The sequence below is a fragment of the Micropterus dolomieu genome, linkage group LG18 (genome assembly GCF_021292245.1).
Source record: "Micropterus dolomieu isolate WLL.071019.BEF.003 ecotype Adirondacks linkage group LG18, ASM2129224v1, whole genome shotgun sequence".
In the NCBI taxonomy this organism is placed as follows: domain Eukaryota; kingdom Metazoa; phylum Chordata; class Actinopteri; order Centrarchiformes; family Centrarchidae; genus Micropterus; species Micropterus dolomieu.
The window spans coordinates 38,297,952-38,310,527 of record NC_060167.1 but is presented as its reverse complement, the minus strand read 5'-3'; the positions used below and the strand labels follow the sequence as shown (position 1 = coordinate 38,310,527).

The 12,576-nt window shown below is 42.5% G+C and overlaps 1 protein-coding gene across 2 annotated transcripts in view; it reads right to left on the bottom strand.

Moving 5' to 3' along the window:
• Window positions 1-8,069: 8,069 nt before the first annotated feature.
• The window catches only part of LOC123956915 (cell division control protein 42 homolog), a 14,206-nt gene continuing 9,699 nt past the window's right edge, over window positions 8,070-12,576 (bottom strand). For both annotated transcript variants that reach the window (XM_046029464.1, XM_046029465.1), the window contains exon 6: window positions 8,070-9,691. In XM_046029464.1, coding sequence (XP_045885420.1) covers window positions 9,602-9,691 — 90 coding nt within the window. In that variant the 3' untranslated portion in view covers window positions 8,070-9,601. The remainder of the gene's footprint in view (window positions 9,692-12,576) is intronic.

The following is a 12,576-nucleotide window of genomic DNA, read 5'->3' as shown; positions in this document are numbered from 1 at the left end:
AGATTGGCAAATTCGCCACTGGCGCCCTGTGCTCTTCACAGATGAAAGCAACATCCTCCAGCATGACCGGTTTGGCGGTGGGTCAGTAATGGTGCGGGGTGGCATTTCTTTGGGGGGCCGCACAGCCCTCCATGTGCTCGCCAGAGGTAGCCTGACTGCCATTAGGTACCGAGATGAGATACTCAGACCCCTTATGAGACCATATGCTGGTGCGGTTGGCCCTGGGTTCCTCCTAATGCAAGACAATGCTAGACCTCATGTGGCTGGAGTGTGTCAGCAGGTCCTGCAAGAGGAAGGCATTGATGCTATGGACTGGCCCGCCCGTTCCCCAGACCTGAATCCAATTGAGCACGTCTGGGACATCATGTCTCACTCCATCCACCAACGCCACGTTGCACTACAGACTGTCCAGGAGTTGGCGGATGCTTTAGTCGAGGTCTGGGAGGAGATCCCTCAGGAGACCATCCGCCACCTCATCAGGAGCATGACCAGGCATTGTAGGGAGGTCATACAGGCACGTGGAGGCCACACACACTACTGAGCCTCATTTTGACTTGTTTTAAGGACATTACATCAAAGTTGGATCGGGGTGTAGTGTGGTTTTCCACTTTGATTTTGAGTGTGACTCCAAATCCAGACCTCCATGGGTTGATAAATTTGATTTCCATTGATAATTTTTGTGTGATTTTGTTGTCAGCACATTCAACTATGTAAAGAAAGGAGTATTTAATGAGATTATTTAATTCATTCAGATCTAGGATGTGTTATTTTAGTGTTCCCTTTATTTTTTTGAGCAGTGTATATTTTCCCCATGCTCACTAATGTACAGCTGTGTGATGACAATAAAGGTCTTCTATTCTATTCTGTTCTGTTCTATATTATTCTGTACTGTATGGGGCGGCGTCTAGGGTTGGAACATGATATTGTTGAAAGTATAAAATATGCATTGAAAATGTGATTAACAATAATTATCAATAATAACTTTACCAGTTATTTTAATTACAAACAATTTCATTTATTTGTTTTGGGAATCATTAGAATCTTGTATCCATAAAATAGCTAAGATATATACAGTATAGCCTATTTATGTGTGTGTGTGTGTGTGTGTGTGTGTGTGTGTGTGTGTGTGTGCGTGTGTCAAAACAATTATAGATAGAGAACAGATAACACTTGCATTATTATGACATAATAAATATTTTTAACTAAATATCCAGATGGTTCTGCCCTGTTTGAGCAGATCTGACCACCCATCTGGTACCTACCGGTGTTCTGTTGATTTATGCTACCTATCAAGATGTGCTACTTAGCGGTCATGCGTATGACCCACAAGCTGCTTGCAATTGGCTCGGCCTACCCATGAAATAATAGGGGCTGGCCCTTCCTTGCAGCGCGGGCTCTCGTTGGCTGTTGAAGGCTGTGAAAGGGACATGTGAGCTCCTATTGGGTCGGATTTGGTGCCACTCGAAAGGTTAGCGGCTAATTTTAATACAAGCTATCGTAGTTGTTTACATTCAAATCGGTGTTATTACGGTTATAATGACATACAAACCACGTCTGCTGGCAAATATGAAACGATGTGGCAGCAGTCCCTGGGGATTTATTGATAGAATAATGTGTTTTGGACTAAATGTTTTTTGCTGGATTGGATCGTCTGGACCTTTGACAACGTAACAAGACCATTTTTGTTAGAATATAATCGATCGGTGGATTAAGTTACTATGAAGTCGCGTCAATTTTGCTTGTACTGGTTGGTCTGACTGAAGCGCTGATTGTACCAGCTGTGGGGATTGTATCTTGAAATGGTTTACATTGGTCGAATCACAAGGATTTTAGCTTTTAAACGGTTTATCATATGAGTATGAAGTTAACATATCAACTGTGTGCACATACCGAAAGCTGCCGTCAGGACCTGACGGCCCGTGGGCAGGCCGTTTGGAATTAACTTTTTGATTGTATTTTTGAGATTAAAACATGGATTAATCGTCACTCGTGCTTCTAAGCAGCAAGCAGCCGTGTCTGGCCCCTCTGTTTTTATTGTAGCTGCCAGAGCTCCATGGGACTAACGTTATTTATAAATAGACCGGACAAAACAGGACATTGCATGGAGAAAAGTAAGCGAGGAAGTTGAACTAACGTTACAGGGTAAGTTCAGAAAATATGTCTGTTACTGTAACGTTAACGACTTGATTCAAGCTATCGTTCTACTTTACCAACCATGAACTAAATTAGCATAGGATAACGTTAGCCCTGAGTGACTCAAACTCCAAGCATGTAGTTGCTTGTAATGCAGATGACAGACCTGACAAAGCATGACTTAATATTTTAATAAATCAGCATCATGATGTAGTTAGATAGGCATCAGTGTGTGAACACTCAACCACTTATATTCACTAACATCACCACCAACTTATTCGCCAGTTTATTAGGCTATTATAGGCTATGTGCCTCTCTGAAGCGCAGATGGCGTGACCGCAGTGTAAGTTAGACTCCGTGGCTGTGGTAGAATCCACCAATGTATTTTTTATTTACATTGTCTAACATTAAATACAGTTAGATTGATCCGGGATGCTTCCATTTACCGTCATGTGAAGGATAATATCTTCCGGTGATAAAGTAATGCCAGCGAAATATCCTATTACGATGGAGCATAGATATTGTGCTACAAAGTCAGTATACATGGTATTAAAACACTTAATGTTATATAGCCTATAGTCTGACTGCACAATGTCAATAAACGAATATTACATTTGTTATAATTCAACACCAGATAAATAAATGCATACTCACCTGAGGTGGATTCACAAATGAAATGTGTGGGGTTCAGGACCGTTGATCCACCTAGAGATGGTCTCCCGGTCAACTATGTTTTGATGACTTTTCCATCTAATTTCCCGGTCAACTATAATTCAATGAGTTTTCAATCATAGCCTATTTCCCGGTCAACTATAATCCGATGACTTTGCAATCATAGCCTATTTCCCGGTCAACGATAATCCGGTGACTTTTCAATCATATTTCCCGGTCAACTATAATCTATGACTTTGCAGTCATATTTCCCGGTCAACTATAAATAGCCTAGATGACTTTTAAATCATATTTCTGTAATCATATAACTGGTTAAAATCCTTGGGTTATTGTAGCCTACAAGTTTTTACATTAGCCTACTAACTGTTTTGAAATGTGTGTAATATTTTTTATTTGCTCGAAAGTCCGTTTCACACAGCCTGTCGCAGCTGTTAAAATAAATGGGTTTCATATTAGTTATGTGAGGCTGAATATTATGAGCAGTTTGGTAGGGATATTGAAATAGCCTACTAAATTTTAATATGAACGTAGGCTATTTATTTTAGGTTAGTAGGCTAGCTATCTTAAAGTCTACCACAGAGACTGCCATGTTCTGCCCCACCTTTTGCTCTGTGGGCGCAGGTAATGAGGTGAGTTTTCAGTTGCCTAAATGTTGAGATTCAGTCTTTCAAACACTATTTGAGCACATTTTATGGCATGAATGGATTTTTCGTTTCATTGCTTTATGAAGTTAATTTAGAACAATGTTTGGCACACCTTTGAGTGTGTTAAATAAATTAATCTAATTTCTGAGGTGATGAGAGGTTTTTTAAAGTGAGGTGGAATGACCACTTATTCAGTGCCCGAGTCTTTTAATGTGGAAACACCGACACACAGCTGAGCTGAAAGAATAAGGCTGATATTTTCATACGCATCAAAGCAACACATTATTGTGTTCATTTAGGCATTCACACTATCTGCGATTTTCTGTCTCCCTGCACAGTCAACTATAAATAGATGGCTTTTCAATCATATTTCCCGGTCAACTATAAATAGATGGCTTTTCAATCATATTTCATGGTCAACTATAAATAGATGGGTTTTTAATCATATTTCCTGGTCAACTATAATTCAATGACTTTTCAATCTTATTTCCCGGTCAACTATAATTCAATTACTTTTCAATCATGTTTCCCGGTCAACTATAATTCAGTTACTTTTCAATCATATTTCCCGGTCAACTATAAGTCAATGACTTTTCAATCATGTTTCCCGGTCAACAATAATTCAATGACTTTTCAATCCTGTTTCCTGGTCAACTATAATTAAATGACTTTTCAATCCTGTTTCCCGGTCAACTATAATTCAACGACTTTTGAATCATGTTTCCCGGTCAACTATAAATCAATGGCTTTTCAATATCATGTCATTTCTGGTCAACTATAAATAGATGATTTTTCAACATTGTTGTTTTTACCTAGTCAACTACAAATCAATGCAAAGTATAATCAGGGCAACTATAAATCAATATTATTCCAATGTCACGCTCATACATGGTCGTTTTTCATCAGTACTGCAATATTGATTCAACATTTATTTAGGGTTGAGATTTCAATCTCAACCATTCTGATGATTCAGATGGAAAATCAATATTTATTCAATGTAGACTTGCTATCTGGGATGTTTGTTTAGGTTTTTGCAGCAGTATATCGTATAAATAATAAGCTGTGGTTATTACCCTGCTCTTGTCCTCTTCTTGATTTTTCTTCAGGAATGAGAAATGTTAAATTTCTTTTCCCCAGTTCTTTGCCATAGTCATCCACCCATTAGTTATCGGCGACATCATACTGGAGTAATGGAAAATATTTAGGGCTGCTCGATAGATCCTCACCAGCTGCACATGTCCTCGTACCTGTACAAACATGTACACATTAATTAGAACAATGTCACTGTCAGCCCCGTCGTGGAGGTCTTTGAGGTTGTCTGCGGTGTTGTTTGTTGTTCATCTTCCTTGTCCTCAGGACCAAAAGTTTTCTTTTGATCCCTACATAACTAACATAAGGTTTATACCATCTGAATAATTTATCAGTGTGCGAGAAGACTTCAAGGGTTCTATCCCATTCTCCCCACTGGACCACAAAGCCAGTGCTGAACCACATCTCCCACTCTTTAGACGTGATGGGGTAGCCTTTTTGTTGCTCTGGGGTCCCCATCCTTGCATTTTGAATGATAGAATCGTCCTTACAAGATCTAAAAAAGATTTAGGATTGTGGCTCGTAGACTTCAAGGTCTGTCTCTACACAGTAGAGCTCTCCAGGCACAGACCCGCACCATTGTGTGGTATAGACTTGAAGCACTCAGACTTTGTTTCTGAAGTAATTCCGGTCTTTGGCTGAAACACTAATGTGCAATGTGCTTTCACGAAGAAAAATTTCATCAAGCTCTCTTGTATAAAGATGAACTGTTCTGTGCTCAAACAAGAATCCTGACATTCTGAAATCTTCCACTGCCCATTCAAACTGAGGCGCCCCAGCCTTTCGGTCCAGAAAATCAGCCAGTGTTGTTGGGGGAGTCTTCTTTCTAGGAGCCATACTCATTGCAACAGGATCTATAATTGTACATCGTTTTGGAGTCATTACTCCCAATTGATTACCTATGAAGTCCATGATTGTGATGCTGCAAAGATGGCGCTGTTGTTCTGCACAAAGTTAGCTCTGTCCGTTACGGATTCACCCAAAAATCGTTCATTCACCCTGTTCCACGCTCTCAGTGAGATGTAAGTCAAAAAACTAGCCCGCTATTAGAGGATAAGACCAGTCATGTCTAAATACAAACACCCATTTTCACACCCTCTTCACCTCTTGTTGTTCAACCTTGCTATGACCCCCTAGTCTTTTAAAAAAATATAAATATATTTTTTAATTTATTTTAATAATTTTATTAATAAAGTTTTTTATAAATAATTTTTTTTATTAATTAACGTTTTTATTAATCTAAAATTTATTCACGTGCACGCCTGTTACGCGCATCATGCATGCGCATTGCTGGCCCTTATTTACTACTCAGTGAAAAGGCAATTACAAAAAATGTGATGCTGCACGTGATTTGAAAACCAAAGAATATTCCTGTTCAGAGTCAAACTCAGAGGACCCAAGAAAACTGTATATATACTCTAGACCATCATATGTAATATTTTTATTACATTTTATTTTAATGTAAATCACCCACCTCAGAAAAATTACCACTCTTGAAGAAATCGGCTCCCGGTAATTTGTATGGATCCTTGGTCAAACTGCTCCATACTGAGCCGAAAGTAGACTTGGAACCGGTCGCTGTGGAAACGGAGCTCTTTCACAAGCCTGAATTTCCCAAGCTACTCTCTGGATCTGTGGGTTTCATGCACCCACAGCCTTTTGTTCCTTGCTGCTCGTTTTCTTCTTACTAGCGGGGCTTGCGCTTGCTTCTTTGCATGGGACAGATACATTTGCTGCTGACCAAAAAGCTGTTACAACAAACAAACGACTAGACCCGCTAACCCACCAGCCAGCGCAGCGCAAATCGCTTCCTATCTGAAAGGGCCATCAGGCTGCGGGATGACACAAGTTTGTTAAAATTACCGGTCGAGGCAGATGGCCGCCCACCTTGAGCCATGGTTCTGCTCAAGGTTTCAACTTCTTAAAAGGAAATTTTCCTTGCCTCTGTCACCTAGTGCTGCTCTTGGTGGGAATTGTTGGGTTTCTGTAAATATCATCACAGAGTACGGTCTAGACCTGCTCTTTTATGAAAAGTGCTCTGAGATAACTGTTGTTGTGATTTGGCGCTATATAAATAAAATTGAATTGAATTTTAAAATGGCAGGGGTTGGTGGATTTAAGCCAAAAGACCTGGGGGAAGTTTAGCCAGCTATTTTGCTGTAATTCTACATTGCATTTTATCACTGACATGAAGTGACATGAATTTTAGAGCAGAAACCATCATGCTATTCTTCTCTAAACAGAGGACAGACAGGGCTTAAACTCTTCATGTGGATTTGGACAGAGCAGTGGGACAGGTACAGAATGGGCAGTCCCAGAGCCCTGGGAATTCCATACGTCGGGGGTAAGGGATATGAAGGTCGACAGGATGACTTTACAGCGATAATCATGTAAAATAATGGAGATGTAAAAAGAGTACAAGAGAACAGGACAGGCCAATCAAGTCTTCGCTGTAGAAGCTGACAGAATTCCAGACCATAACAAAAATCTAGCTGCAATGTTTCATGATTTTAGTGTAATGAAATGTTGTGGCATATGAGTTGTCATGACGACGTGACATGCTGAAACACATGTAGGCCTACACGTTTCAGCTGGAGACATTAGTCACACCCAACTCGCCCCGTGGGTCTGTATATAGAGTGTAATTAGTTATTAACCAGACCATTTCCTTTTCATCAGTTATTTTTGGGTAGTTATTCCTGACACATCCCACTTTCTAAGAACCAATGACACAATATTTCATTGTATTGCAGATGAAGAATCTTGAAAATTTATTTCTTGCAACAAGAAAGTAACTCAGGCAGTGACCAGCAGAGGTGGTACGCCATGAAATCACTCTGCTTCAGCTGTGTCATAAATATTTTGAAAGCCTTTCCTTTCATTGGACGCTAAATTAGTATACGTCCCTGAGTGCAGGATGGGTCCTCAACATTTTTTATTTTCCAGCAAACAACCTACTCATTAGGATGACCTACAAAGCAACTTTTTTGTTACTGTTGACATTTTAAATACTCCAATATCAGTCTTGATGTCACGGGGATTTACAATCATTGAGATGCTGCACTGAAGATGGACCTCTGCAAAAAAGTTATTGACATTCTGTCTGATATATTCCTTACAATTAGTACTACATAATGGATCACACATTTTCATATACATCTTCATATGCAAAAACAATCCACACAGAGCACAATGTCAATTTACAAAAATCAGTTTATCAAGTGGGAATTCATCCAGAGATCCTCCATGTTTCTGCATCAGCATTACTAGCTGGCTGAACGTGCTACCACAGGCTCATCAGCTGAACAGCAGGGACCCTGGTGTAGTGCTCCTGTATGGCTCAGTAATTATGGCCTGACACACATACACACATGCCATGTAAGCCACTTTGAATTGTGGGTCCACCTGTAATGTTGTTGAAAGCTCTAGTAGAGAAGCTGTTCAGCTGGGGGAAAAATTGCTGTCCTTTGTTAAACAGAAAGAATGTTCCACAGTCAAAGGACCAACAAAAGAACAGCAAGGGAAAGGTGGTAAAGGCAATTAAGGTATAAGTTTAATATTTCTGAAAAGAATGCATATACAAAGAACAAAGACTTCAGACAGAGCATTTGGTTTGTCACCAAAACAACAACAGGTTATAATAATTATCCTGACTCGGGCTCGACATCAACCCAACTCTAAGCCACCAGTTAAGAAAACAAGAACCAACCAATGACAGTAACCTCTACCAAGCAGTGCTCTGCCATAGGAGGGTTTATGAAACGTAACCAATCAGAGGTTATTCTGCTATAAACTGGCAGGTAAGAGTTCAGATGAGTTCCAACCCCTAAATGTAAATGGAGTGAGTTACTTTTTTAATATATTTATATAAAATAAAAAACACAAACAGAAATACTGAAGAAAAAAAAAAATAAGATTTTGGTAAAAACACCTGGAGCATACATCAACATTATAATTACATCTGTTAAACCTATCAGTTAGATCAGAGACCTGGGCCCGGCTCCACGCAGCACCGTACAGTCTGAACGGGTAAGGCAGACACCCTGACCCGACAGGGAGGCACCAGATCCTGCCCTGGCACAGAATCCTGGTGGAATTTTTAGATATGGATCTCCAGCTGTGGAATGAACATTTGTCTCTGCTGTACCCGTTCTGAGTGTAAGGCGATGACAACGTTTATCCTGCTATACCCTCCCACAGTCCCTGGAAACGCATAAAGAACACACTGCTTGTTCTGCTAACACTGTTTAAGTTCCCTGCATCTAAAAGGCCAGTTCCTGTGGTCTAATGGATGCCTTCAGCTCTTCAAGTGATTTCTTCTCTCCAAACGGACTCTGCTGACGCCAACAGGACTGGACACTAGACAGCAGTATTTACCAATTCATTACCTTGCTGAGAGTTGTGTGATTTTAGCCGTTCTGCCAGATCTAAAGTTTCCTTAGTGGTTTAGAGCGTCTATCTGGAACGTGGAACAAATCTCTCAGACGCGTCGTGGGCTGTTGGCAAACAGAAACAAAGCAGCACTACTCTGCTAGCATTTCTTCTGGCAGTGCTGAGGGAAAGCGTGGGGATCAGGCCATGAGGGGCGGGGCCAGTAGCATGATCAGCCACTGATCAGGCAGCTGGGAGGGGGCTGGGGCGGGGGTGATGTCCAGGAACTCTTTACATTGGCTGAGGACAACTAAATGGCTGGGCATCTAAAAGCTGAACAGGCCACAACACTAGACTGTATCCAAGTCGCTCTATCAAAAGCTGGACAAAATGAAGTGTACTTGTATGTGAGCTTGATGTTTGGGTCCCTGTCCAAGGTTTTGCCACTCCGCCCGGAGCCCACAGCACCTGTCAGCGAGGTCTGGCTCATCTTCTGTTCCAACTCCAACTGCGGGTGGAGTTATTATTGCAGTTATATGAAACTTGGTCGGCTTTCTTTCTAGTCTTCCCTGTGGAGGACATCGCTGTCAACCAGGGGAGGGGGGTGGGGCAGGGGAGGCGTGGTTGTACGTATTAAAGGTGTGTGTGTGTGTGTGTGCTGTGTGTGAGTGCTGTGAAAAGGTAGGAGCCTCTCATAGCAGCACACATTTGCGTTTCTTCTTGGGCTCTGGGGGCTCCAATGCAGCCAGTATCGCCTCGTCAAACACATTCTTTAGGCCTTTCTGTGAACACAAACACACACAGGTTCAGTGAAGGGCCAAATAACGAGAGGTCGAGCTCAAACATAACAGGTGAAAACAAAAGCAAAACTGAATGTCATTTAGAAACAGAGGATGTTAGAGAGACAAAAACATGCAACGGAAATCAAATCGGACGTGCCACCAACAACTCAAGATGATACTCAAGATAATCATCTGTTCTGCTATAAATGTGCTTATTTCAATAAACATTAAATACATGTTGCTATGAATGTGGTCTTCTCAGGTAAGTGTGTGAGCCTGATCAGGATCACACGCTGTGAGGGCAAAGGCAAGTGAAACAAGAAAGTGGAGGAAGAAGAAGCACGGCCCGACGCTCGAACACACTTTCAGTCCACGCCGCTTACGCCGGTACTGTGGGGTGGGGGTGGGGTGGGGGGGTGGGCGGCTTGCCATGCAGTGATTTTCTGAATGGACGAGTAGAGGCTACTGGCTTTAACTGGAAATTGTCGGGTGTTTTTCTGCTGCTGCTCCTCTCTTTTCCACCGTTGTTTGCAAACCAATAAATCACAACCAACAATCACATAGCCACATACGTCTCACCGATGTCGCCTGAGATCAAACGTAGTCATTAAATGTCTTGCTCGGAAATATCAGCCAGCGTGCAGTAGTGTGTTTACGGCGAATCCAGTTATGCTAAATACTGGGTCCTGAGTTGTTTTCAGTTTTCATCAGAAGAGCATGGAGCAGAGCAGAGAGAATTGCGTCTCCAGCGGGTCGAGGGCAGTTAGGATAGCTTCATCAAATACATTCTTCAGCCCTCGCTGTGGTGACAGGACAGAACACAATTAGCAGAGAGGGGAGGAGGAACATGGCAGATCCAGGAGGAAGGAGGTATGAGAGTTACACAGACAAAGGGAGGCTGCTGAGATCCCGACAAGAAACAGTAAATGACATCAGCAGCTCTGGAACAGCCAGGGTGGGTGGGAGAGGAAGGAAGGAAGGAGCAGAGCAGAGAGGTGGGGCTACACATCAGTCAACACTATTGTTTCTGTGAAGCCACGCTCCTAGGTTCTCCTTGGTTCTCCTCACACTCGCATCCCCTCCTACCCAGGACATGGTCGAGCAGGAAAGCACTGACCCTCCAACACCAGTACTGAGTAGTACAACATCTAATGCTGAGTACAGAGTCTGCTGTCTGCATCTGGGGCACAGCTCATCAGCTGCTGGATCTAACCGCTCCACTACATTCCTCAGCCAGCCAGGGCCCGGGGCCATGTTGTGCTGCGAGACCCGATCAGTGCCTCCCTCACTGGACTAAATCAGTGTGCAATGTTATGAGCTGATGCAGATAAATGGGTGACTAGAACAGCTGATGAGAAATCAAAAAGAAAGGAAGAGGGATCCTTCAGTCACGTTGAGTTTGATTTTTATTCATCACAAGTATAAACTAGAACTGCAAGCAGTTGTAAGCGGGGTCCAAGCCTCCTGGCGCAAGTCGGCCCCTCGCCCCGCGAAGGGCATGCAAGTCGACCCGGGCGCCCCGCCGTGGCTCGGGGGGCCCGTGGAGAATAAACGAGTTATAAATTAAAGGGACTTGCAGTTACTGAGATTTAAAATGAATGTCTATGGGAGTGTTATTTGATATACGAATAATAACGCCACCTAGAGGCCGATTGACGCCAAATTTCACACAGCCCCTCGGGAGGGTGTGGCAGATAAGGTCCCTGAGTTTGGTGTAGTTCGGACGTTGCACACGTAAGATATGACATCACATCCTGTTTTTAGCGTTTTTCGGAAATATTTGTTCTTCTATCGACTTGGTCCAGAGATCTTCCGTGCCAAGTTTGGTGCCGATCGGACTTACGGTTTCAGAGGAGTTAATTAAAATAGGTTTTCCAGTTTCCGCGATTTAGCAAAATGAAAACATCATCGCACAGAGGCGTGTCCTATACCATAAGAATAGGCAGGATCCCCCAAACACGTAGACATAAGGTTTATGTGTGATATAGTGGGGCGTAGTTATGAGGCAAAATGGTTTGAAATCCCACTGAAATTAATGGGATTTTCCGACGTTTTTTGAGCTTCGGTTATAGTGCCACCTATAAGCCGAATTGCACCAAACTTTTCAGGTGTCATCAGGGCCCCATGAGGAACAACTGACCCAAATTTGGTATCAATCGGACTTGTGGTTATGGCGATATAAAATGCACGTAAGTCAATGGTATTTTTTCACACGTCTTTAATCTGCAATAACAGCGCCAACTCTGGGCATATTTGGGTGAACTTTGGTGCCTATAGTGAGGAGACCATGCTGAACAATTTGGCTCAGGTTTCAGAGGAAAATTTCTCTCAGGTTAAATAGCGCCACCTAGGAGCTAGCTGCACCAAATATTGCACAGGCCCTCAAGGGGGCGTTGCAATATATTGCTCCAAATTTGGTGTCGGCTGACCATTCCAAACCTAAGATTTGACATCACTTCCTGTTTTTAGCGTTTTTTGCAAACATTTGTTAGCCTATAATTGCGACACTTTTAGTCGGATCAATATTTCCTCTACAAACTTTTATCAGCTTGGTCCAGAGACGGTCCGTACCAAGTTTGGTGCAGATCGGACTTGTGGCTTCGGAGGAGCTAATTAAAATAGGTTTTTCAGTTTTCGAGATGTGGCAGAAAAAAAGTTTAGGTGGAAATGGGCATGGCCTATACCACAAGATTCAGCTCGATCCCCAGAACGCGTGGATATATACGTTTTTTGATATCTGCCTTCGTGAGCGGGAGTTCCAAGCACAAACGCTTAGGCCTTGCTTTTAGCTCCCACTAGAGACAGAAGTGGCCAGAGCCTGTAGATGTTCTCAAATCCTCTCCATTTCACTCGGCAAGCCCCCCCCCCCCCCCCCCCCCCCCCCC